The sequence below is a fragment of the Telopea speciosissima genome, chromosome 4, assembly GCF_018873765.1.
Source record: "Telopea speciosissima isolate NSW1024214 ecotype Mountain lineage chromosome 4, Tspe_v1, whole genome shotgun sequence".
NCBI classification, from domain to species: Eukaryota; Viridiplantae; Streptophyta; class Magnoliopsida; order Proteales; family Proteaceae; genus Telopea; species Telopea speciosissima.
The window spans coordinates 58730561-58758306 of NC_057919.1; the positions used below are offsets into that span (position 1 = coordinate 58730561).

At 38.6% G+C, this 27746-nt stretch overlaps 1 protein-coding gene across 1 annotated transcript; it reads left to right on the forward strand.

Moving 5' to 3' along the window:
- The first annotated feature begins 6865 nt into the window (after positions 1 to 6865).
- On the forward strand, positions 6866 to 26713 carry LOC122660439. Its single transcript, XM_043855749.1, has 15 exons — positions 6866 to 6956; positions 8708 to 8827; positions 9341 to 9400; positions 9507 to 9608; positions 16138 to 16215; positions 16303 to 16421; positions 16541 to 16642; positions 22111 to 22227; positions 23897 to 23962; positions 24085 to 24151; positions 24749 to 24802; positions 24885 to 24974; positions 25728 to 25790; positions 25875 to 25913; positions 26513 to 26713. The coding sequence occupies exons 1-15, from the start codon at positions 6939 to 6941 to the stop codon at positions 26621 to 26623; spliced, it is 1206 nt and encodes a 401-aa protein (XP_043711684.1). The 5' UTR covers positions 6866 to 6938; the 3' UTR covers positions 26624 to 26713.
- Positions 26714 to 27746: the final 1033 nt, after the last annotated feature.

Consider the following 27746-nt stretch of genomic DNA (forward strand, 5'->3'; position numbering starts at 1 on the left):
AGCTCAAAGAAACTGTATAGCATCTGGTCATCTAGCCATTTTTTGTTGCAAGCTGAAGATGTTCTCCTTCAAGGCATTCTTTAGTTTCAAACATATCCATACAACTGACCAGGTATTTCAACATCGTTTACTTTCTTATCAGGTGAGACCCCGGAATCGGTCCATGACTACAATGCTATATTGGTGGGGTTCTTTCATGGAGTCTTATAGTTGAGAATCTGCATGTTTGCTGGGCTAGAGTTGCAATTGAAGCAAAGAGACTTCTTATGGGCCTGTTTGTGGGTGTACGAGTGGGCTGGGTCGCATTTTCAATTTTTGATGGATTTTTTTTTTGGGTGCAAAGCCCCCGGTCGGGGGGGGGGGTAGGGGGGGTAGGGATGTAAATGAATAGCCGAAATCCGTTTTCGTATTCGTGTTCGTATCCGTTTAACACTATCTGAATCCGTCTGAAAGCTAAATAGATACGGATAGGCTATAGCTATCTGAAAAACTATATTTACATGTAAATGGATAAAATATCCGATCCGTATCCGTGTTTGTATTCGTTTAGCACTATATAACCGAATCCGTTTGAAAGCTAATCAGATGCGGATATAGCACTATCAGATCCGTTTACATCCCTAGGGAGGGGGGGGGGGAATCTATTAGGCGTCCCCGGCAGTAAAGGAAATATATGCTTGAGAAGATTCTTCGGAAATGAGGTCTCCCACAGTCCCTTAAAAGTGTTTAGGAGTTTAGCAAAGCCATATCAGTTATCCTATTAATGCAGGCAGCTTGATTTACAGATAGGACAGCCTCTAGATTAACCTTCTCTTTTAGTTTCCCTTTAATTTTACTTCTTCATACGCATTATTAATCGCTCAACTGTTTCTTTCTTTGAGTACATGTGTTATTATCTGTTATGCTGAAACATGTGAAGTAATAGGTAAGGGATGATGATGGGTAAAAATACTCATAGATAGCTAGGTTAAGAAGGAAAATTTGGTTGATACAAAATTCATATATGATGCACAGGTTAAATACCCACACACATATTAGAGAAAGCAAATAGGTAGGTTGGTGAGTCAGGCCTTGGTGCAACGGTACAGGTTGCTCCATGGTGATCAAGTGGTCGCAGGTTCAAGTTTGGAAACAGTCTCTATGTGAAAGCAGGGATAAAATTGTGTACATTATGACCCTCCTCAGACCCCACAATAGTGGAGTCTTGTGCACTGGGTATACCTTTCTTCAAAAAGCAAATAGGTTGGTGAGAAACCGGACATATAAATGTATGGAAAATGATGTATATACTACACACTACATCTTATTGACCGTTGAATGGTGTAAGAGACATCTCAACCAATCATTGCCATTGACTTACGTTACCCAAAATGCCCCCTGCACTACCCATAATCCCTTTCCCTCCTTAATTTTTTTTTGGTGGGATGGTTGTGGTCCTGTCTGGGGTGGGGGGAGTGGGGAGGGGGGAGGGAATTCTAGACTAGATGAGGAACATGAGGTCTCGAACTTGAAACCTACTTGGGGCTAGGCTCTATTGCGCTAATCTCAAGTCGGATGCCTTAGCAATTGTTTTCAATAAACTTTATTTTATTTATGGGAAAAAGTTCTCTGTCTGGGAGTGTGACCTATGCCAACGCTCCATGAGTCTATCTCTCTCCTCCCCAGGTGAAAAGATACCTCTACCCTTTTGTTTTAAGGAGGAGAGAGATAGACACATGGGACTGTTGGCGTAGGCCACACTCCCGTACAGAATACTGCTTTCCCTTTATTTATATACTGCTTTATCAAGGAAAATAACAAATCCACCTCCTCCTATCAAATATTTTCAAATTGAATAATGTAACGTAAAAAAGGGAGGAGGGAATATAGGGTGGCAATCACTATCCCTGATGAACTCATTTATTGAAATCTATTAAAAAAATATTTGGATCGGATCCGAGTCACTAATTACCCAAGCCAATTTTACTCATTTCCACCACCAATCACGGTGTTAGTCATCTATATTGGTCTCCGTCGATATCGATCCATATCAGTGTGGATCGGCTTTGTTTTCATCAAAATATTAATTTACCCCTGTCTGTATCGAAACAACCAATCCGATACCAATACCTCAAACCATGCCCCCAACCAGGAAGAGCTTCAATGGACCCATGGAAGCAAAGATGTGTTTTTTGTACAGTTGTAAATGGAAAATAGATTTAATTTCACAGCAAGTAATCAGTCCATGGATGTACTCTCCGAGGATTATTTTTAAGCTCTTACTTAAGAACTGAAAAAGCTACGCTGATATATAAAGGTGGAGTGTGTTTGAAGTTTAAACTTTGAAGCTGCCATTTTCTTCATTTGTTCCCTATGGTAGTTTTTTGTTTTTTTGTTGTTTTGGTAGAATGTTCCCTATGGTAGTTACCAGAAGGTTAAAGTGAAACCCAATATACTACTAATTGGAACATTCCATTTCCACGCCCAAAACCCAAGACAAAGACAAAAATACCCTCCTCTTGAAAAAAATAATTATGTAAGATATAATTTGTGTTGACAATTTTACCCTCTGATGATTGTATTTTTCCCTCCCCCTCTCCTTTTCAGTTTCACGACCAATTTGAATAATTGTGAAGTTCAGCTAGGGGGTTGTGGTCCTTGTGGACCCCACAGTTCCATTCCTTCTATCATGTGATTGTCCTCACATCCAATGATTCTTCCATTTTTAAAATTAGAGTAATGGAAGAGTGATGATGTTGAGAAGTAGTAGTAGTGCCTCATTATCAAAGAACTTCAGTTTGAGGTTCAATAATTTTCTTTAGACAAAGTATTTGATTCCATCACCTTCGGAGGAGTAGGAAGAATTCTCTCACCATGCCACCTGTGCTTTGATTTTGTTATTAAACTTATGGGCTGATGTTCTCTGTGTCACAGCGCAGCCTGCGCTCAGACACATGGGTCTACCATTCAGGTAGCTGTCTGGGTGCAGTGTGCTCCCCCGACACAGATCACATTTGGCCTAAACTTATTTGTCATCATGACATAAACTCATATCTCTTACTGTACAATGTCAAAAACACCCTTCTCTAGTCCAATCAAATGGATCGATAACAAGGGTAAATGAGTTCTTTTTTCATGATGAAGGAAAATTGGGTCTATTTTTATATTTTAATCTTTAATATTGTTAAAAGAATATATAATTTATCAATGGAGAAAAGTTTTCTGTGGGAGGAATGTACCGCCCACTCCCAGACATAGAGGGGATGAAATGACTGTCTTGCCCCCCCATGAAAGGAGAAAATCTCGCCCTCATAATGCCAACATATGTATTCTCACTGACCCTTATACATACAAGGGCTACGCTCCCCCACAGAGAATGCAACCCTTTGTCAATATGCAACATCCAAACCCAAACTAATTTATTTGACTGCTAACTTTTTCTCTTTTTGTGTTAGGTCCCACACTAGGGCAAGAGAAAGACCCATTACGGGTTAGTCAGGGACCCACAAGGGGCCAATAAGGGGCCCACTGGCCACACTTATTACCACACTACCATCCTACAACAACTACTACTACAAAAAACAAAAAAAATAAGGATAGGGTGGAAAGGTTTAAAACCTCTCCAATTCCTTGATCTCTAAGTGCAGTGTAGTTTGGGTTTGGGGTTGAGAGATCGACACTTAGTAGGTACGATATCCAATGATCTGAGGTCGAATTTTTTTTTTTCTTTCTTTTCAAATTCGACACTGTTGGATGTCGATCACGTCTACTAGGTGTCAAACCCTCAACCCCGAACTACACCACACTACACTTTGGGAATTGGAGTGGATTTTTTTTTCTGGGAGGATGATCGAACTCTTTATCATTCCTAAGAATACCTCTGTCCCTTACTATTTGCCAGAGGTGAAGGATATTGATTGAATGATATATCTTTCATCTGATTGTTATTTGATAACATTGAATTGAATTGGTCTTGACTTGACCCATTATGACACATATTGATTTGATAACACTGATTTAATGGCAAATTGCATTTCATCAAAGTCAGTTCTTTGCTAAGTCAACCATGGGCTTTTCAATTTAAATAAATTATAATTAGTAGATAATGCAAGCATATGTAATTAAATGATTAATATTCCCATAATCCAATAAGAGCCCACCAACCTAGCTTGCTTTCAATGTTTGAGTTATAAAAATAGATGTCTAGTTGTCAAAATCACCCCTCATAAATCATAATAATATATTATGAATACATACAATGGAAAAAAGACAATTAAATGTAGTTTTTATAGTTGCCACCACCATTTGGTGATGTTTAATGTAGATTGATGTTAGGTGAGTGGTTTCCAAGTCATTAATTGGTATTCAATTGGGCATAATATGTTTATAGTCAAGAAATGATAATGTAGACATGTACTAGTAGTAGTAGTAGTCGTGCTCCATTTATAGAAGATTAGAATCCGCCCAAGAGATTAATTATGCAAATAATATCTTTTTCCAAGATATTATCTATTAATCTTGGGAAAAAGAACGTTCGCTATTCGCTTAGATTTTGAGATCAGATATAAGAGCACGCAAAATTACTGCAAAACTCCATCCATGTTGATGCCTCCCAGATGTATTCTCATTGGCCCCACAATGGTGCAAGTCCACGCGACCAAGCGACGATCTCTTGACAATAATCGTATAAGTTATTTGGACGGTGAGAGAAAATTAATCTGAGAGTATACTCGGAGTCAAATTGTTATACGTCCTAAGGGGTAGCTTAGTTGGTAAGGACCAACACCTTGTAATAAATGTAATAAAGAGGTCATGAGTCCAACTCTTCTTGGGGCCTACTTATCAATAAACGAAAAAAAAGAAAAGAAAATTAAATGTCATTCTTGATCTAACCATGGATTGTTGGCTATGAACCTATGATATTCTCCGCCAACTAACCCTTACTCAAAGGGTCCTTCTACAATCAATATGCCTAGTGAAGTAACCCATATACATCTTAGTGGCCAAATTTTAGTTCAAAATAAGCAAGCCCATGTGACAGAGGACCTCATATACATCTCAATGGCCAAATTTTAGTCCAAAACAAGCAAGCCCATGTGATAGAGGACCTCATATATTTATATATATCTCAGTGCCCCCCCTCCCCCCCCCCCCCCCACCCCCCAAACAGTGGTAAGGATGCAAGGGTAAGGCTCCATACATTATAACCCTCCCCAGACTCTAGTGGTGGGAGTCTCATGCACTAGTTATGCCCTTCATACATCTCAATGGCCAAATTTTAGTCCAAAATAAGCATACGCATGTGATTGAGGACCTCATATACATCTCAAAAGCCAAATTTTAGTTCAAAATAAGCAAGCCCATGTGATAGAGGAACTCAAATACATCTCAATGACAACTTTAGTCCAAAATAAGTAAAGAAAGTTGCTCAAACTACAATTCAAAATTTTATTAAATTACCAAAATACCATCAAATAGAGATAAACATAAAATACAAAACTGACATCTCCTGTATTTTTAGCTTATTCCTATACTCATTTTAAGCTGAAAATATACCCAATGAGATGCTTGCATGGCCGTCTATCAAATGGACTAACCCATGTTCTATCATGTGGCATGTAATGAAGCGTTATACTTCACCAGGCGTAGTAACACGGAAGAAAACCCTATTGAAAAATACTTTTTTTTTTTTATATCATTAATAAAAAAAACACCAAATGTAGGAAAAACCGTAGCCTAGCTAGGGATGTAAATGGATAACGGAAATCCGAATCCGAATCCGCATCCGTATCCCTTTAGGAACATCCTTATTTGTATAGAGATATCCGGAAAATAATCCGAATACTTCGATTAAAATCCGTCTAAAAAAGATTCCAAATACTTAATAATAAAAAATTAAGTAAATAATGATTTTGAGGGTTTTTGAAGATTCAACAAGTTCTAGAATATAATGAAAAAAGAATCATGATCTAAGAGATATGGATTGAGAGTGAATTGTATCCATTAGGGGGAGGAAGGTCTGGATTACACAAGGCAGAGATGTAAACGGATGATCGAAAATCCAAATCCGATCCACATCTGAATCCGTTTAGAGATATCCGCATTCAGCCAAAAAATATCCGACTCTGATCACATCCGATCTGAATCCGATCCGAGCACTATGTCAAGAACTGCCATGGCTAATGAAAATGATTGATCTTTCACCAAGAATCAAAAGTTTATTCTGAAAGATAACAGATTAAGAAAACAAGAAGGAATGGAACGGAATGGAACGGAATGGAAGGAATCTGACCTATGGAAGAAAAACACAGAATTGAAAAATAGAAAGAAACTGACTTCTGGAATGGAGACAAAATCAGAAACTAGTAATGGCTCCACCTAGGAAAATGAGTTTTACCAAACAATCCATTTGACTTTAACAGCAACCAAACATGCCCTTCCACCATCATTAAGGTTAAGGGCATTATAGGAAATTAAAAAGACTCAAACCTCTAAGTAACGGGCTTTTAGGGCGTGGAGATTGGAGAGGACCTTTGTTATGTTTAACTTTTAAATAGATTCTATTATAACATTACGTGGAATTTATTTAATAATAATAATAAAAAAAAAATTAAAAAATAGCGATTAAAATTCTGAAAATGCGAACCTTCCCCCCACGATCTTTCTACAGTCACCGTTTAATTCGGGCTCTCTGCTTTCTTTCTCTCTCTTCTACTCTTTGAGTCTTTCTCATGGTTTTTGGAGTTCTTCCATCTTGAAGAACAGCTCTCTCTATATGAACCGAAAAGTGATAAACCAAGCTCTTCTGCTTCTGGGTTTTGTTTTGTTCTTCTTTGAATACAGACTGAAATTGCTGAATTCTTGTTTCATATTGGTTTCTCTGACGATCTGACTCTCATATGTTTTCTGGGGAGCCTTCGTTTTGTTTCTCTGGCTGTTGCTTCAGAGTTTAATGGGAGATGACGACATCCAATCGTGTAAGATTCTGGGTCTCTCCATGTCGATTTTTTTTTCCTGAATGTTGTTCAATCAAAGTTAGTAAAGTGGGCTAGTTAGTGCTTCAGACTCGCTTTTTGTCGGTTGTGTTTGTTGCATGTGGAGGATTTTTGGGTTCTATTCTGAGTGTGTTCTGAATTTGAGGTTTGCAGGGTCATAGGCTGTAGCATTTTTCTGTATCAATAAGGATGAATTAGAGACTTGAGAGTACTTGGGTTCTAGAGTTCTAGAGTTCATGTTTCTATTGATTGGTAGTTTAGTTAGTTTGGAATTTGGATGGATTTTCAATTATGTTTCGTATCAACTCTCCGTGTATTTTCTAGATATGTTAGGTGATGTTGATTCTGCACATGGAGTTAATTCTTTCGCCCTGTAGCCCTCTTATTGTTGTTTAAAGTTTAAATCATGCTTTTATATTTATCAAGTAGATTGGGAGGAGTTTTAAGTATTCTGGAATTTGTTCTGTGAGTATTGGTTGAGGAGAGTATATATTGTACAGCCGGCAAGGGTTGGGGAGCTCTACTTTAGTGTACAAGTACAAAATGTTAAAGAAAACATGGGCATTTTGGGTTTCTCATTTCATCAGGCTGTGACAGGATTGTAAAGGAGGACATGGGTAGAGAAATCATAGTCAGATGGCAACTAATAATGAGTGGTGAATAGGAAGAATTTCATATGTGGCTGAAGCTGTCTATATTCAATAGTAAGAAATGGCTTATACATAGAGGAACTCTGACTCTAGTTATCGCTATCTAAAGAATTCACGTGGACACCTTGAGGTGGAAGACAGTCTCCATCAGCAGTATGGTCTGGGTGAAATCTTAATGCTAGACTCCCAATAGCAGAAACATGAAAAATCTCCCAAACTTTATCAAAGTCTTCACTGAACCCTTGCTCCCCTCCTCCCCCCCCCCCCCCCCAAAAAAAAAAACCCAAAAAGGGGGAAAAAGACTGCTTCAAATTGTAATGAATTTCTCAATCATCTCAATTTTGGTCAAAATCCGAACCTTCAGATCATAGTACACTTGCACCATCAAAATGAATGCTTTCCCAGGCATCAAGTGATTGCGTGATCTTCATCGACCCTAGACCCTGTTTAAACCTTTACGGGAAGAGCTTGGGTACAGTGGCTACAATATTTCACTACCTAACGAAGGGTATCTTGTCAACCGAATGTCAAGTAGTGCAGGAAACCCATGGGCCATGGATATGGAGGAAACAAGTGTGGTGCATGTGGGTTCACATATTGCGTGCTTTGAGCTTGATATGAAAGTAATTTGCTGATGCAACGCTGACTGGAAGTACTCATTTCAAATAACTGGTTGCGTAGGATTCCTCCCTTTTTAGTGTAACATTGATTGCAAGAAATTTGTTAGAACTGAATCCTCATTCGTGTTTTTCTAAGCTATCAGCCACTCAATAGCCATTTCCTAAGGAAACCGGCAAATTTTCTTGTTTCTTGCAAACCTAAGACTTCTTTCTGTTTGGTGTACTTCAATCTATTTACTGCTTTGTATATGCATACATTCCTGTATGAATCTTTCCTTCATTTTAAGGATACTTATGAACATTTACAGCATGATAACTGCTTATTAGTTCAGTATGATCTCTGTGATGAGTTGATATGTTCTGTCAGTTTTTGCTTTGTTTGCCAAAATTACCACCATAAAAGATGTTCTTTTTGATATCTGATTGATTCTGCCCCATATTCTTTATTATCTTCTTCTTTCAGCTTTCTCTGCCTGCGGATCCAAGAAGTAGGAGATCATGCCTTTGCAATCTTCCTACAGCTTCTTTGCTTTGTATAGTTTTCTTTGTAGGGAGTGTGTTTGTTGCAACAGATTTTAAAGAGGTATGGATTCCCTCTTTCGTTGCTATGAAATTGTTTCAATGCAAGCACTTTATGTAAGGCTTTTGCCTGACCTTTTACTGGCATGGATTATTTCTTTCGGAAAAGGACCTATTATTTCAAATTGGACCTTGTGTAAAGGTGTCCCCATTAAGTAACTAATATTGGGATGCTTTGATTTACATTCTTGCGCAAGAAGATATTTTATGGATCAATTTTTTTGTCATAGATTTGTGTTGAATTTTATGGTTCCATTCTCTTGAGCCCCAACCTTGAAAAAGAAGTAAAGCATGTACAGTTGTGTTTTCAGTTCATATCCTTCAACATTGTTTTACATGTGATTTATAGGTTTTAAGAAAATTTTATTTGCTTATTTGGAATCCATGGCCTGTATTTTAGGTCGTAGCTTGGCAGTACTCAGTTTTTTTTTCCTTGGAGTATCCATTGTTTGGAGAATCTATTCAAATTCATTGAATCATATATATAAGATGAATAATTTTGGGGCCTGTTATGCAGAGGTTTACAAGATGGAGAATGGTTGATCATATGCTGATTACAGAACCTATTCCATGCGAGGTTTGTTTCCTCTACTTTTACCTTTCTACTGCCAAATTGTCGGGTATCTTTCTTGGTCTGTGGTGTAAAAGTGAAATTGGAACTTACCTGATTTATATTGTTTTAGATTCAATGCAGGCCTCAGGGCAGTGAGGCATTACCCAAGGGGATCGTTGTCAGGACATCTAACTTGGAATTGCGACCATTATGGGGTTCCCCTAAGAAACTGGTATGTGAAACTACTCAGAATAATCTTGATGGATGGTAAACTGAAACTTCAAATTTCAACTTGGATTGTCACAGACTGTTCAGTGCTGGTCAATCTTGTATCTTGAGATGTGGGATCATCTAACGAATATGTTGACAATTGTCGAAGTGGTCTTACATATCATGAGTTACTTCATGAATCTTCAGAATCCATCGGAAGTCTTCTAGTTTATTGTAGCTTAGTAAAATCTAGTTGATGCACCCAATCTGAATGTACAAGAAATTTGAAACCTGATCACATCTTCTTCAAGTTTTGAATCTCAATAGCTATCAACATCTTGGAAAACCTTGGGCCAGCTATCATCAAGTCAAATTCAAATTGCTATGCAGATTAATTTCAGAATGTATGTCTGTAATTGTTCACCAGAAAAGAGAAAGGGAGGGGAAAATAAAATGGATCTATCTCACCATTCAAAACCATGTTAAAAGTGTTTTGGTTTCATTATCTGAATGTTATTTCTTCTTAGCTTATTTCATGTCCTTTTCAAATACACAATTGTATCCATTATGACCTTCAGAGTCCACTTCCAATCTTCAACCTCCATTAATGCTAGTCCTTTTGCCCTGGACTCCTCTACCCTCCAAACTTATCTTGAGTAAGGTTCCTTTTCTTTTCTGATGTATTGAATATCCTATGATTTTATATGTTGATGTATACATTTACATTGCCCTTAACAGTTCAAGCTTTTAGGGTAAGCACTAACATAGTTATCAAGGCGTCGCCTAGGCATCCAGGCTCCTTGGTTGCCTTGGGCACCTAGGCGGGTGCCTTGCACACCTTGGTCCACCTTGTTGGTGTCACCTTGATTTTGGAACCTCTCCAATGCCTTGGTTGCTTTGCTGCCTTGATAACTATGGTAAGCAGTAATGCACATGGTATTAGAGTAGGAGGTCGAGTGTTCGACTCCTGGAAAGTGCAACAGGGTATCCAAGCCCAGGCACTTCTTCCCCCTTGGTGCCATGCGAAGTGTTTCCTCATGAGTGCGTGTCACGTGGAAGGACCACGTGTATGAAGGCCTTTACGTGGGGTGGTGTTTTTTTTTTGGGTGCCGAGGGGGGGGGGCTTACTTAATAGTTCGAGCTTTTAGGCTAAGCGGTATCGCATTATATAAACTGCGTATAAACTGTCTAATTGTGTAAGATGGTCAGAGAGTAATCGTTTCATGTTTTAGAAAGTTGAAAATGTCATCTCAAGTCATACTGGGCAAACAATGCAGTGCTTAAATGGAAGACACTGGAGGCTAGGTTTGATTTAGGAGCTGTCTTAAGTTAATTATAGTGGCATGTTTGGGTTTATTGGTGCTGTATCAAGGTTTAAGAACTAATTCACTGATGTCATTTAAACTTACTGCCTTATAATGTAAGAGTTTGAAGGATGTTGATTTAGTGAGAAAGTCGCCTCAGCTTAATTCAACTTAGCCTTATTCCATCTCCTTGTTGGCTGCATAAATCATGTTCTGCACTAAATTGAGTGAGGCTGTCTGATAAAATGTGGCCGTATGGTAGGCTGAAACGCATTAATACTAACAAGCGTACAGAAACAGAATCTCAGTAATCCAAAACACAGCAGAAACTTTGACTACATAGAACTCTAAAATGATGAACCTGATGAAGGTGAAATTAAGATATCCTAGAGAACCTGTGCGGGGGGGGGGGGGGGGGGCTTAACTGGTAAAAATATTAAAGAAGTTAATGGTTGAATGATGACAAACTGACACAGACAAAAAAGTTAGTAAGTCACAAAAGCAGCAAAATAGTAAGTAGAGAAAACTGATGTATTTCATTATCCAGCCATCTGATGAACACAAGATTTATGTTGAATGGAGTAGGGATGGAGGAGAGTAACATAGTTTAATATCAACCCAAACTGCCGGACAGATTCTTGGAATCCATCGGCTGAAGTTTAAACTAGGTTTCTGTTCAACAGAATATTATAGACATCATAAAAGTGCTGGAAATCAACTAACAGAATATGATAGGACTGAGTAGCAGTGTTAGATATCAAGTAATAACAAAATAGAGGGTTAGAAGTCACCTAGGGATGCCAATAAGTCACCTAGGGATGCCAATGGTAGGAATTAGACTGCTGGAATGCTTGCTGGAACAGTGTAGAACAGGGAACAACTGAAGAGATAATGGAGAAAAGGAAAAGATACGGTCAATAGGTATCACCACAACACCACCTATGGCCTGCAGTTGGGCATCGCCACTCTCCCCCCAAGTAATGTAATCCTGGATTTGAATGCTCAAACCAGGAACCTTTTCATCGAAGGATAGTTCAGATTACGGAAAATCTTGATAATAGGAAATCAGGTGGTTGAATGGGCTTAAAATTAGGTCGGGTGTGGATTATATAGGAGAGAAGAGATGTTGAAAGTTACAGTTACATCAGATGACTAAATCTGAAGTTATGGAGGAAACCTAGTTGGGGTAGGAGTGAGGGTATTATGGTAAATAGGGTATTGGAACTAGGGTTAAGAGATATTATTAGGTTACTAATTTCAGAATTGATATATCCTGAAACCAGCTACTTATTCTGAGCATGAAATCAGAATCGGTTATGGTTGAAGGTCTGAACGTGCTTTAAAGGGGTTAGGGACAGAATGGGAAATATGAGAATATATTCAAATCAGGCCACAGGAATTAGATCAAATTTGAATCACTTCCCAAATTAGGGTTAATGGAGGTATGGTGAAAATCTAAGTTCAATCGGATGGCTAGTTTGGTAGATCTCGAAAATCACCTTGCATATGATCTTTCAAAAGGGGAGATCCAAGTTGCAGGTTTGGAAGGTTTGTACTTGTTAATGGCAGCAAGCTGAAATAGAACCTTCAAACTTGAAAGAACAGTTGTAGAGGATGCAATAAAGTAACCAAACAATCTACCCAGGCTTCCCACGACAAGGTGTCAATCGGATCAAACAACTATTCCTTCAAATGATCCTCCCGGGCTTTCCACCGCAAGGTGTCAATCGGATCAAACACCGATTCCTTCAGACTTGATCAAACACAAGACAAAAATCTTCAATGGAGAAGAAGAGCAGCAAAAAGATTTTCATTAATCAAAATTTGTGTCCAATGCTTGCCCCCCTTACAACCTTATGTAAAAGACTCAAAAACAGACTTTTATACTAAAAAGGAAAGGTCTAACCCAATTAGGGGTGCAAGTTTGGCCCTATCGGCCCGAACCCGCCCTGAGCCCGAACAGGGCCTGGGCTGAGATACCTAGCCTTGAGGGTGGGTCAAGGTTGGAAATTTCTGGCCCTGAGTCAGGGTTGGGTTGGGCCAGGATTGAGGCCTCGGGCTAAGCCCGGCCCAACCCGGCCCAGCTTGACCCTGTTTTAAGTTATACTATAAAATATATATTGATATACTATATATATTATAAACTTTAAATGTCACATATTTTTTGTTATATAATATATTATACATGAAGATAATAAGTGACGATATATTTTATTATAGTGTTATTTTTATGTAAAATCGATCATTTTCTTCTCGACCTAGCCCAACTCAGTCCAGTCCATGCATCTCTCCCTTTCTCCACTCCATGATAAGGGCCAATCAGGGTCAGCCCGGCCCAACCTTGAGGGCGGGTTAGGCCGAGCCTGGGCCCAACTAAGGGGACTCAGGGTTGGGCTGGGGTTTAAAAAGCCCGGCCCAACCCGACCCTATTGCAGCCCTAAACCCAATCCTTAACCTATTAGATAACCTAAATTGACTAGGAAACTGAAATACTGAAGGAAATAGACTCAAAATATGGCTGGGCTTATAGAGTCGTAATCCAGCCCAACTTACATTGCTTAAAAGAAAATAAAAGAAAACTACTAAAATCACTTAAATGGAACCACTGGTTGGACCAGCTTGGACCCGGTTCAATTAAAAAGCGAAGACTTCAAAAATAAAACTAAATATGGAAACGAAACTAACTAATCCCGTATGCAACCTTATTACCAATAGTTTAGGCCTATAAAAGTGGCCTATTACATTGAAAACCCATGGGATCAAAGGCCCAACATGTATATAACCCAACCCTAGACTTATTCCTAAGCAAAGAAGCCCAGTTTGTTGAGAAATCTGCATCACCAAGGTTTCACCACCTTGGTTGCCACTTGCTTCACAAGGGCTGTGACTGATTCATCACAGTGCACACACTCACATACAACATAGTTTTCTCAAACATCAAATCTGTGGGCTAGTGTGCCCTTTGCTCTTTAGTTATAAAATAACCAAATGAACAAAAACGACGACAACAACAACTCAGCCTTATCCCAACTAAATGGGGTCGGCTACATGGATCTTTACCTTCCAAATTCCAATCAGCTCTATTCGAGGTTATACTTGATACTAGGCCGAAGGTATGCATGTCTTTCCTTACCACTTCTCCTAGAGTCATTTTAGGACTGCCCCTGGCTTTTTTAGCTCTTTCAGTCTGAATCAATCACTCCTCTGTATTGGAGCATCCAAAGGCCTCCGTTGAACATGGCAATGCAACCTCAAACAATTTTCTCGTAGTTTATCATGTATTGGAGCTACTCCCAAATCAGCTTTAATATGATCATTCCTTACTTTATCCATCCTAGTTTTTCCACACATCCATCTCAACATCCTCATCTCAGCTACACTAAATTTATCTATATGATGCTTCTTAACTACCCAACATTCCACACCATACATCATAGCCAATTAGCCGGTCGTATGACTGTCCTATAAATTTTTCCATTAAGTTTTAAAGGAATATGTCTATCACACAACACTTTGGACGCACTTCTCCACTTCATCCAATCTATTATAATTCTCTGTTAAACATCATCCAATATATCACCTTCTTTATTTATGATTGATCTCAGATACCTAAAATAATCACTTTGCGGAATCTTCTTCTCATCAATTTTCACCACCTCATTATCTGTCCTAGTGTAGCTAAAGTCTAAAATAACCAATGAACTGATTACCAAATTAGAAACCTCTGCTTGATATCTATCTTAACCACTAAGTAACTTATTACATGGAAGTAGAAACTAACTACTTAATCCTCTATAGGCTTTAAATCTCTAAAATTTGGGCTTATTGAATGGGTCAGTTACAGTAGAAAACTCAAAATCACGTAGTCTATGACCCATTGGGGACTTAAATTTGGGCCTAACTAATTGAACCGCCGGTTCAACTTGACCCAAAAAACTGAACCAAATCCAAATCCGAAAATTCTCCTTCTTCCATGGGATGTGATTTGCACCACTGTCAGTTTGCTGAAAATCAGGATCTCAGAGCATTGGGGTTTGGACTGCAAGATCAAAAACTTCTAGATTAGAGTTGGTTGTATACTGGTTTAGGGTTTCTTGTGAGGATCAAGAATAGGATTTTAAGAAACGTGAGCCTGTGAAAGGTCCATGTTTTGTGATAGTTTCAAGCAAAAAAATCTTGGGGCTTCAATTGGATTTCCCAACTTTTGATCTCTGTTTGGGGCAAGGCACTGGTAAATCAATTAATTTAGCTGTATTTTGTTCTGAAGCAGAGGCAGGCGATATGAAGAATTATCTTGAGATGGCTGGTGCTTCTGAGATATCTGGCATTTGTCTGGGTCATACATTATCATTTCATTCTTATTCATTTAGCTGGAAAACTGCTTGCTGGTTTCTTCATGGTATCTGGGTTAGCTGTTACATTGATAAAAATACTAAATAGACCAAACATGCAGATAGGGAATGCTATTCCCATTTTGACCTGCATCGTTCTTATTTTTTCTCTTCATAGGTTTCATTTTTTGTTGAACTATGCTAACTTACTGAAAGCTTGATGCCTTCATGTTTCTTGTAGTTCTTATTTTGATTCTTTTTTTCCCCCTAATTCCATGTGATGCCTTTAAATAACTTGTTAGGGCAAAACAGAGAAAAAGGGATGACAAAAAATCATATATTAGATGGTGTCTTTATCACTATTGCAAAACTATTGCTGGAGTTGATGAAGCAATTGTCTTGGCCTCCTCCAATTCAACTCAACTCAGCTAAGCCCCCAACTACATGGGATCAGATACGCAAATCCTTTTCATAACTATATTTGAAGTTATATTTTTTATTAACCCAAGGCCATCCATGTCTCTTCTCTCCAACCTCCCCTGGGGCTTTTTCGGCTTTTCACTTGTTGTTCTAGTTCCTCTAATCTGTACTGTATCAGTCCTTCTTACTGATGCTTTTAGTGGCTTCCATTGTACCAAGTGAATTCCCTTACAGTGTCACTTACAGAAACCCAGTATGGTATCATATATTTGCACTGAATGTAAAAATCCATGTCAACACTGCCAATGCTGCTGATACTAATATTGAGAAAATGGTTCCATTTCCTGAATTAATGCAACAAGCAATGATGTTACTTTTCTGGTAATATGACATGAATTTAAAAATACGTCATGCATAATTAAAAAAAGCATACGTTTCTGGTTTCCTACTTATATTACCATGGGTTAATGTTTTTCCTGCAATTTTCTTGAACCAGAATTCAAAGTCAAAGAGCTTATTGGCCATTCCTGTTGGAATAAGGCAAAAAGAAAATGTTGATAAAATGGTAAAAAAGGTAACAAACCTATCCTTTATATCGCTTGCTTTACAATATTTACTTGTTTATCTGTGGTTAACTGTTCTGCTATATTGCTTATGGCAGTTCCCATCAAATGATTTTTCTGTGATGCTTTTCCATTATGATGGTATGGTGGATGAATGGAGTGATCTCGAGTGGAGTTCTCGTGCCATACATGTATCTGCAATTGATCAAACCAAATGGTAATGTTTATGATCAATCAAATATGGTTAATCCAATAATTAGTAGTGGAGCCTCTTTTCCTCTTCATTTATTTGCTTTGGACTCAGTCAAACATGGTGTAATTCATGTGATGAATTAGGTGGTTTGCTAAGCGCTTCCTGCATCCAGCTATAGTTGCTGAATATGATTACATTTTCCTATGGGATGAGGACCTTGGAGTTGAAAGCTTCAACCCTGGACGGTATGTAAGAACTGATGGTGATTGCTGCACTTACACTTGTTAAACTGATATTTTGAATATAGACATGCTTATTGTGTTGGCTCTCGGTATTGATTGGACCTGCGTTCATGTACAACTCATCTCGACACTGCCTAACCATTTGACATTGTCTACTACAATTCCTGTTGTGCAGTTCTAGTCCAGTTAGGCTGATATTAATGCAACCGTGGGTTACAAGATTTTGGTTGCTATGGGCCTACCAAAGTTAATAAAAACTCAAAAATAATGTGATCTGTAATTTGGTAAATATTCAGAACCCTCAGGGATCCCTTAGGGTTTGTTAAAACAGGAACAGGGACCAAACGGAAATTAAAATTTAAAGAAAGGATTAAACTGGAAGTTCAGTGAAGTCTAGGGATAAAATAGAAGCAAATTCAGAAAAGTATGGGCTTTTATGTAATTTGAAAGAAACTGTCCTTAGTTGAGAATAATAGGAATCGGCTTCTTCAACCTCTCAATTGAAATAAATCAGTGGTAGAACACTCTTGGTTTCAGCTGAGAGATATCATCCCTACCAAACCCAATCAAGGTGAAATTTCAGACTGTGATTCCTAATCCCCAACCTCCTTGAATGCAACCAATAACAGACACAGATAATCAACTATAAGACATAAAAAATTCTCTGAAACTGTTTTGGGCAGAGTGAACAGTACCAACCTAGAAGATAAGGTCAATTCTCTTAAATTCTAAATCTATTCAGGCTCAAATTTTGCTGGTGATTTTGCCTAATGGTCTATGAACACTCCACAAAATTTCAGGCTGAATGGGTGAATAATGAGGGAGTTAATACTCATCCAAAAAAATAATAATAATAATAAATTAAAAAACGAAGGAGTTAACAATTTTTCTCTAACCCAACAGTGACACAAGTAGCCAGAACAAATGGGAAGCAGTAACCAGAATGATAGGGAATGCAAGAGACAGCAGAAAATAACTGAGGAGAAGAAATAGAACAAGGAGAGATGATCATAAACAGAAACTAAGAAAATATATCAGACCAGGATGGGAAGAGGATGAAGGAGAAAGGAAGAATTGAGAAAGAAACAACCAATCAGTTCAGCCTTTGGCACCAGTAGCAGCATACGAAAAACAATTTCATTCAATCCAATCTATTTCTGATCGATTGATTACATGTATATAAATAGACTCAAACTACTGCCAGCCGTAATCTACAAGCAGAATTTGAAATTGATTGAAATTCCTATTCCTACTATAGCTAACAATTGGAATAAAAGAATTATGGAATGAAATTACAAAAGTAACCCAAATAATTAAATAAACCCTTAACTTCCACTATTGGACCAAAACCCAGGTTTGGACTTTCTTCTTTTGAGTTTGGGTTTCCATACTTGGTCATGTCGGTCTAGCCATGCATTTGCAACTGCTTCAGTTCTCCCACTCTTAAAAGAACTCGACTCCGTCGAATTAGGTTGGTAACCCAAGATGCCTTTGTAGTGATCTAGACGTTAAGGTGGCATGTGTCTTGAGGAAGACAGTTAGACTGCAACTCCATAATTGGGAAGAGTGGACCGGATCATAGATGGAGGAGAGAAATGTCGTCGTTTAGGCATATCTGTCAACGTGTGAGGCAATATCATATATGTTCGCCCTCCTGGTTTTGTTGTGATGGTGTTCCGTACACCATGGTAGAGAATACCAGCCTACCAACCTTTCGTTGCCATGGCCACCCTAAGAGAAAGTCACAATGAACTAATGGGAAGGTTACTTAGGCAAGGTACCTTGTAGTGAAGCGGCTAAATTGTAAATGAACTCGTACAATTGCATTGGCCTCTTCTTTAACATTAGGCTGAAAACCTCGCACGTAAACTGTTTTGCAGAGCTTCTTCCGCAGGAGGTTAAGTGCTCGAACTAAGTCTTCTGAGATGAGGTTGGATTTTGCTCTTGTGTTGACAACTGTATAGATCCATAGAATCCTCATCATGTAGTAAAGTGCCCTTCTATCTGAAAAAGGGGAGTTTTCTCTACTAGTCTATTAGAGAAGGGAGTAAGACTAGCCGAGTTAGCTTCAACCTCATCATCAAGACCATAGTTTGAGTCATTAGTTGGATCAGGAGGAATAAACTTACTAATCTCCACCTCATCCTTATTCTCCATCTCTACTATCTGTTACCGAAGTGACCTTCTCACTACAGTTGCGACACACAATGTTTTTCAACCACTTGTTTCCCTTGGAGATCTCTGGTTTCTTTTTATCCACCTTACTGGGTTCAATTTTCCTTTCTTCAATCCTGCGTGTAGGCCTGTAAGTTGAAGAAGTCTTGAGTACGTCCTTCAAGTAGCTGCATTTTTTTCCGGCTGTCTTGGCAAATGTAGTTGCCACATCGGTTCATTTTTCGTGGCTGATCTGACAACTCAAGTTTGTATTTAGAAGATAACTTATGTAATTCCATGGTGTATGTATCCATATTTTTACTACCTCGATGGAAGGTGACCATCTTGTGGAAGAACATCATAAAATTGGGCAGAACAGATTTCTCATTCAATATTTGTTTCATAACCTCCCAATTGGTGATGGGTCCAAGTTGCCTGATAAATCTTAACTGTAACACATCATCCCACTATAAACATGCATACTTAGTGAATTTGGTCAGAATAAACTCACACTTCTTGTCATCCGGCTCACACTTCTTGTTATCCGGAAATGATTTGTATGCGAAAATCCTCTCGACCTTGGTCAACCGGTCTAGAACAACTTTGGGTCTCCTTTCATAATTGAACTCTAGAACCTCAACCTTGATGTCACAATCACTGTGTATGAATTAGCGTGTGATATCTTGGGGAATAATTGGTTTTGGTGGTGGGTTCAAATAGGGCTGCAACAAGGTCGGATTGGGCCGGGCCTTTTAAGACCCCAGCCCAACCTTCAGTTCGCTTAGCTGGGCCCATGCCTAACCTAGCCTTGACTCAGGGCCAGAAAAATTAAACCTTGACTCGTCCTCAGGGTCGGGCCAGGCTGATCTTGATTTGCCCTGACCATGGGGAGGAAGAGAGATGCATGGGCTGGCCCGACTGGGAAGAAGAAGAAGAAGAAGAGAAAGAAGAAAGAAGAAAGAAGAATAAAAGGGAAGAAGAAGAAAAAAAGAAAGAAAGAAAGAACAAGAAAAGGAAGATAGGGTCGGGTTGGGCTAAGGCCTCAATCCTGACCCGGCCAAGCCTTGACTCAGGGCTAGAAATTCCCAATCCTGACCCGCCCTCAGTACCAAGGTATCTCAACCCTGGCCCTGTTTGGGCCAAGGCGGGTTCGGATCGTTAGGGCCAAACTTGCACCCATAGGTTTAAAGGCATATCTATGAACCATAGATTGCCAAACTGAAGAACTGGTGTAGATGGTTTTACTTGGTCTCTTCTATTGATATTTAGGCTCTCCAAAATTAAATCCATCTTTGAAGTGAGAGTTGTTATGGCTGTCGAATTTTCTTGACATCTGGATTCGGAATGTGCCATATGCTGGTTAAGCTTAGCTTCAATCTTTTATTTACTTTATTGAGTTTACGATATAAGTTGTGCAGCTCAGGATTGGTGATGTAAGAGGGTTTTGTCATATAGAATAGTTGCAAGAATTTCTGTTATGATACCAATTAATGCAACCCTTGGTGACCAAACCCTACTTTTGGTAATTATGGGTCCACTAAAGTGAATAAAACTCAAAATAACATGATTAGTGTCAATTTTGTAAATATTCAGAACATTTCAGGATCGTTTTTGGTGTAATTAAAATTTAAAGAAAGGACTAAACTAGAATTTCAGTAAAGTCTAGGGATAAAACAAAAGCGTATTCAAAAAGTAGGGGTTTTTATGTAATTTGGAAGAAATTACCTTAGTTGAGATAATAAGAATTAACTTCTTCAACCTCTCGACTGAAACAAATCAGCAGTAGAACACTCTTGGTTTCAGCTAAGACATCTCATCTGTATCAAACCCAATTGAGGTGGCTTTAAGGGGTATGATTCCTAATCCCCAACCCCGTTGAATGCAACCAATAACAGACCGGATAATCAACTATAAAATATAAACAATTCTTTGAAACTGTTCTGGGCATAGTGAACAGTACCAGCCTAGAAGATGTGGTCAGTTCTCCCAAACCCCAACTTTGTTCAGGCTCAAATTTTGCATGCTGGTTCACCTGATGATTTATGAACACTCCACAAAATTTCAGGCCGAATGTAGTAATAACTGGGGAGTTTTAACAAATTTTCTCTAACCTAGCAGTAACACAAGTAGCAGGAAAAAAGGGGAAGCAATATGCAGATTGATAGGAAACGCAAGTAATAGCAGAAAATAACTAAGGAAATGAAATATAAGGAGAGATTATCATAAACAGAAACTGATAAAAGAAGATCACACTTGGACGAGAATAGTCTGAAGGAGAAAAGAAGAACTGAGAGAGGAACAACCAATTGGTTCAGCCTTTAACACCAGCAGCATCATTAGAAGAACAATTTCATTCATTCCAATTTATCTCCGATTGATTGATTACATGTTATTCAAACTTCTACTAACCGTAATCTGCAAACAGAATTTGAAAGTGACTCAACTTCCTACTCCAAAACCTGGGATTGGACTTGGTTCTTCTCAATCTGGGTTTCCAGATTGGGTTATGTCGGTCCAGCCATGCATATGCAACCACATCGGATATATTACACAATATTATAAATACTCCCTCATGGTTTCACAACTTTGACCTATTTCCTTTTCAGTGTTCACCTTGTGCTTTAGAGACTTAAGAACTTGGAGTATCATTTCTCATGTGTGCAGTAATTGGTCTTTCCTGGAAGTTAAAAAACTATCTCAGTTTACTTTCCTGTTTTGTCACCATTGGTGCTAACCTTAAGTCCCTGCAAATTCATCAATCTTCTAATCTACTTACTTTTTGTTGCTTCTTGTTCTTAACATCCTCTTCTCAGCTACACTTGTTCTATCTATGTATTATTTCTTCATGTTTGAAATTTTGAATGGATCTAGCCAAAGGCCTTATAGTGGCTGCCAACCTGCCACAACCCTCCTCCTTGATCTGGGCTTGGGTCTGGCCAAGAACAATGGTGGTAGAGTAGGAAAAATATTCTTTTGAAAGGGAAAGATGTTAATCAAAGGGAAAAACAATTGGGAAACAAGCTGCATCACTACAAGCTAGCCACTTCCATGTTGGCTAGAGTAATGGATCTTCATAGCCCTCACTTCCATGTTGAGAAAGTCTAAAGTTGATATAACTATCTGGAATCTGCTTGATTGAGTGGACCATCGTTGATTTTTAATTTCTTCATGGAAACTGGAGAGCTATAGACTTAAAAAATTTACTATTTAGGAAAGGATTGAAAACACTTGCCTGTACATACTACATAGCATGTTAAATTCTATGAAATCAAGGTTGTGGTCTTTTTGATTTTTTGCAGCTAATTTGATTGTTGCAGGTATCTATCAATCGTTAAAGAAGAAAGGCTGGAAATATCACAGCCTGCATTAGATGTAGCTAAATCAGAGGTGCATCATCAAATTACAGCACGTGGGAGGAGATCTAAAGTGCACAGGTTATCTTTATATTTTCTTTTGAGACGGATACAATTTCGTTAAAAAAATAACTGTTTTACTGATTCCAAATGCAATGAAAATCTATACATGGACTGGAACATGATGAGATTAGATGCATAGCAGATATCCATGTGGATGGAGTCACCAGTAAAATGGTTCAACCTAGGAGTCCTCTGTGGTCAATTGCCATCTGACTAGTGTTCTGATAGAAGGAAGAAAAACTTTCCTGCAGTTTGGTTTGGTTTGTTTTAGTTGTGAACCAGTTCTCTTGTTCAGATCACTGTTCATGCCCAGTTTTTATTTTCTAATTTTAATAGTTATTAAGTCTTAGTAGTTGGATGGATTAGGGGCTCTATGAGTCCAGCCTTGTCTTTAAGCTACTTTTCTTTATTTTGTGCAGAATTTCAGTTAAGTCTACCTCCATACTATTGTTTGGAGGAATTTTAAGCTTATTTTGGGTTTGTTTTTGAGCCTTTTATTTAAGGTTGTAACTGTAAGCGGCTTCAGCCCTGCATACAATAAGATGAATAGAATACTGGCTATTGCCTGTCAGTTCTGTGAGATTCAGAGCACCTTTTTTGCTGTGAGATGCAGTAGGCCCTGCTGAGATTCCCAATAGGCTTGGTGGGATTCTGAGTTTGAGTTTGGTGGGATGCCAACTCGGAGGATCAGGTGGGATTCCGGATTCATACCATTCCTTTCTTCTTATCTTCTTCTTCCATCAGTTCAGGTTAGATCTCTTTGTTCCTTCCTGTTCGTACCTTATTTCCTTTTTCTGTTTACGTGCTGGTTTGTCAATCTGTTACTAGTTTCCTGCATTGTTGTCGTTCAGTTTTCTAGTTCCAAGTTGTGACTTGAAATCTGTTTTCAAAATCCTTTCTTTCTGGTTGATTTCTAGTTTCGGTTTCTCCAATTCTAGAATATGGTTTTGAGTCTTTCCAATCAATACCTGAAATCCTGCTGCAACGAGGATTTATAAATTCTGGATTTCAGAATCTGCTTCTGTTGGTTGTGGTTTCTTCTTCCCATAACTTACTGGTTATGATTCTGCAGTTTCACCTTTCCTACTCCCAGTAGAATTGCACCATAAGTGGACATCTGATCATCGGATCTTGATATTATTCTGCAGAACTGTTCTACTATTAGACCAGATCCTTCGTCCAGTATTTTAGCCCAATCAGAATTGTTTTGACATAGTTCCTGAGTTTTCTCTTAATCTGGTTTGGATTCTATTCCTGCGATTCTGGAAAAAAATGGTTTTCTAAACCCTAGTCCTAGGAGGTTAGAGTCTCGTTACCATCCTGATAAGATTAATTGTAACTTCCCAATTTGCAAGAGTCTTTGGGTGTTCAAAACATCATTTTGTCCAATGGTCCACAAAATTGTTTATGTGTTGGATACTTGGATGACTGCAATCAACTGATCAGGTTGAATTTTTCGACTGAGATATCTCCCAAGTGGTCCAAGGTAAAGGTTAAAATCTATGCGAGAATGTGGTATCAACCGATTTGGTATTCTGTGGCTAACCCTGTCTGTAGTGCATGCAATATAGATTTTTATTGCTTCGTCGGATTACTTTATTGAACTTAGTGGAAATAAATCTCACTGTATCATAGTTCTGTACTTTGGATGTGCACTTCAATTGATTTTAGTTCTTGTTCTCAATAGGAGGACTTTCAAAGTTGGTGGTGGGAGTGGGTGTGATGCGAACAGTACAGCTCCTCCATGCACTGGGTAGAGTTCGCTATCTACTGTTTTTACTGCTGAGTTCATTTATATTAACTATTCATGTCTTAAACACAAAGAAAAGAATTTTTTCCACGTGTATGGACTTCAAAAAGGAAATCTTGTTACAGGTGGGTAGAAATGATGGCTCCCGTGTTTTCGAGAGCTTCCTGGAGATGCACATGGTATATGATCCAGGTATGGCATCTCTGCATCTTAGTTGTCTTTTATTTTGAAACAAAATAGGAATGGATTTTGGAAATATTTGATTTGAGGTAGAGGTGGCAATCCTTGACCAACCTGGCCAAAACTCCAGGAAATGGCACTATTTTTCTCTGTTCAGGTTTTTACCTGTTCCAACTCTGTTTGGTTTCAGTTGGCTTGACCTATGAGCACCAGTTGGGCTTGGGTTGAGAGACCTATGGGAACTGGATTGAATCTTGCTTGACCTGAACCTGCAGAGTGCTAACGAAGGCTTAAATGGGCCTTGCGAGTTATTTAGGGCATCATTGGGTGGATGAGAAAAGTTTGATACTAGTTAGTTTGTTGGACTTGAGCATAGTAAAATGGTAAATGTTGAGTCAGAAAGTTTCTTATTTTAACCAGTCAAATTGGACAACCTTTATCTTTCATTTGCCTACTTTTTAACTTTCAAGTCTGGGTCACACATTTAATAACCTTTATTTCTCATTTGCCAAATTTATGACTTACTTCCAAGTTTGGGTCACACCTTTAACTTTTTGTATGGGTTTTAATAACGTCTATATCATAATTGGCCTCTGATTCTTTCCACAGAATGACTTGATCCATGGATGGGGCTTGGACTATCAGCTTGGTTACTGCGCACAGGTTAGCTCTCCATCCTAGATCTTCATCATGTTTAAACGTCTCTTGTTCATATCTGACTAATTTCAAACCTCTCTTTTGACAGGGGGATCGAACCAAAAACATTGGGGTGGTTGATGCTGAATACATAGTTCATCAAGGCCTCCCTACGCTTGGGGGCTTGGAAGAAAATACTGTAAGAAATTTTATATCCCATGCCCAAAAAAATTTGGAGAATGCAGATAAGTTTGGGCAGAAATAATGGACTTATTTAATCATCTCTTGACTTGAGGCTTTTCAGTTTAAAACTTTTCTTGGTGCTTTAGTGGTGCCTTTATCTCGTGCGCAGGTTAATGTCTGGCATACTCTTGGTGTAAATTGTATAAAGCTTTCAGAACTCAGGAAAGTTTAAACTAGATCAACCCAGATTTTGGGCTAAAATAGTAAAATGTAGGGATTGCTTTTTTCCACAGATCATTATATTTCGTTCTTTATTATGTCAAAGATTTAATATGTAGCCATCTTGGTCTTTCTTAAATAACTCAGGCCAGGTAATATATTTTTACCTGTGGCCATTCTGAAGTACTGTCTAGAATATGAAGGATATGGAGCATAGATTGCAAAGCTTATAGTTTCATGTGGAACTCAAACTTGGTGGGGTGGCCTCCACGGGATCAGTTGGCCCAGATGATGATCAATGTCCTGAATGTCAAGAAACCCGTGTATAGATGTAATGCTTTACTTTTTTGTTGTTCTGCTGTGGGCTAAAAGGATTGGAATAGTGGGGGAAAATGAAAGAGGTTTTGAAACTAATATTCATGAAAGCCCTTTTGCCTTCCCCTGGTTCATGTCAAATGCTAATTATGACTACTGTTAATCTTTTGCCTGATGTATGTTGATGGTGGAGGTTGGCTTTAGTTACTCAATAAATTCATGGCAATTCGTGCAGACAACTGCTGATGCACCGGGTCAGGCTTCACCAACTAAACTTTCACCAAACATGGAAGCGCAGGTATAATTTTTAAAGTTATTGTACATCGTGTTACATCTTATGTTCACACAAACTGAGGATGATTTTAAGTATTTGAATTTACAGGCTCCATCCCATTCACATGTGAATATAGACAGATACGCAGTAAGTACGGTTACACGTATTTATGAAACATCTTCTAGTTTCGTGTTCTAAAAGGCTACACTATTTATTCTTTGTCATTCTGTTTTTCATGTTTGGAATTATGAGTTTATTATGTGTCATATTATTGCATATGCTTGCCATTGCTGTCTGATTGGGATCAGATGGTTATGTTTTTGGTGCCATACAAAGAGTCTTTCACTTTAAGCTGTTCATCTGATGGTTCAAGCCTCCTGCAATCCCTCCCCCCTTCTATCCTCTGGCCTTCTCTATGGACATGTGTCAATGCCTACACAACAGAAAACAAAAACTCAGCCTTATCTCTCAACTAAATGGGATCCGCTACATGGATCCTTGCAAAGATTGGAACTAAAAAAATTAAAGGAAAAGAGCACAACAACATGGACAGAAACTCAGGGAAAAACCCACCTAAATGGGGTCGGCAACGTGGATTGTTGTCCTACATACATCTCTATTCGAGGACATGTGTCGATGCCCATTGCTAGGGTATTCAAGGGGTTTGGTGCCCTCTGGTTCTGGTTCAGCTACTTGCAACTGTTCTCTTTTTAAGGTTATTTGGTAAGAATTTAACTCTTTGGCAGGTGAGGAGGCGGTCCTATGTTGAATATGAGATATTCAAGAAAAGATGGAAAAAAGCAGCACATGAGGATGAATGTTGGATTGATCCTTTCCAGCAACCTGCAAAGCAATAGTGTCAGTATTTATTATACATGGGGTCTTCTCAAATTGCTCAAGGTGCGATCGTCAATTAAACACATATACACATTCATCAACCAAATAATAGAAACAATCCAAGCACATCCATTGATGAAATCACAGAGCACAGGATGTGGAATACTTGTTAATCACAATACAGGGAATACTAATACATGAGTTGTATTTAGTCGGATATGGTCGTATGAGCTTGTGTATTTAGTTGGATATGGTCGTATGACCAAGCTCATAATTTGCAGCTTTTTTTGTTGTAATTCAATTTTTGTAATTATTTGATCCATTATTTACAATAATGAAATGCATTTCGCATTGCAAATAAGCATTAATGGAAGTGTTACTTATAATTTGTCCAGTTGATGCAGTGTTTTTTATTTTTTTTGGTAAAGTCAAAATCTACTGATATGAATGGATTACACTCTTGGACTCTGTAACATAATCAACAGAGACACAGGGATCGGAATTGGGCCAAACTATCCTATCCATAACAAATAGAGCCCTCCTTGCAAGGGAGTTTGCAATAGTGTTTACATCCCTTGAAATAAAATGAAAAGAAACATCACCAAGATAAGAGATTTAGCCTCTCTACCCCTTGCAATAGTGCACCATAAGTGCCAACATACGAAAGAACTTAGGGATTTAGCCTCTCTACCTCTTGCTTTACCCAGCGATAAGTACAATGACCGACCCCCGATCCATTGAAAAAGCTGAATATCAGAAGGAATACACTGAGGGAGGTTGAAGCCAAACCACACCACAAGAGCATAAGAGCAATGAAGTAAAATGTGTTCGGTTGTCTCCTCCCCATCTCCACATCGCGGGCATTTTTTATCAATTGCCCTCCAAAGAAAATGTTTTATCTTTGGTAATGTTGCGCAATCCCAGATTGCCTTCCAAACAGGGGAGGGAACCTCTTTCCATCTTGGTGAGCTAGCAGGTGATGGTTTGCTTAATTCCTTCGCCATCCATTGATTGCAGAGAATTCTCTTGCAGACCTTGGTTTGAGCCTTCTTTTTCTCAAAGAATCAAGTCTAGAAGGTGCTCACTCAAGAAGTTAAACTATATCGTTCACCCGATCTTACGATGGCATAAGTTTTAGCGGCG

Bases quoted from the DNA above. Each gene is read 5' to 3' on its own strand.
- LOC122660439 (XM_043855749.1), top strand. The intron at 16,643-22,110 runs GTATGTAAGAAC...TGATTGTTGCAG, and splicing joins GAAAGCTTCAACCCTGGACG to GTATCTATCAATCGTTAAAG. The intron at 24,975-25,727 runs GTAAGAAATTTT...CAATTCGTGCAG, and splicing joins GGGGCTTGGAAGAAAATACT to ACAACTGCTGATGCACCGGG.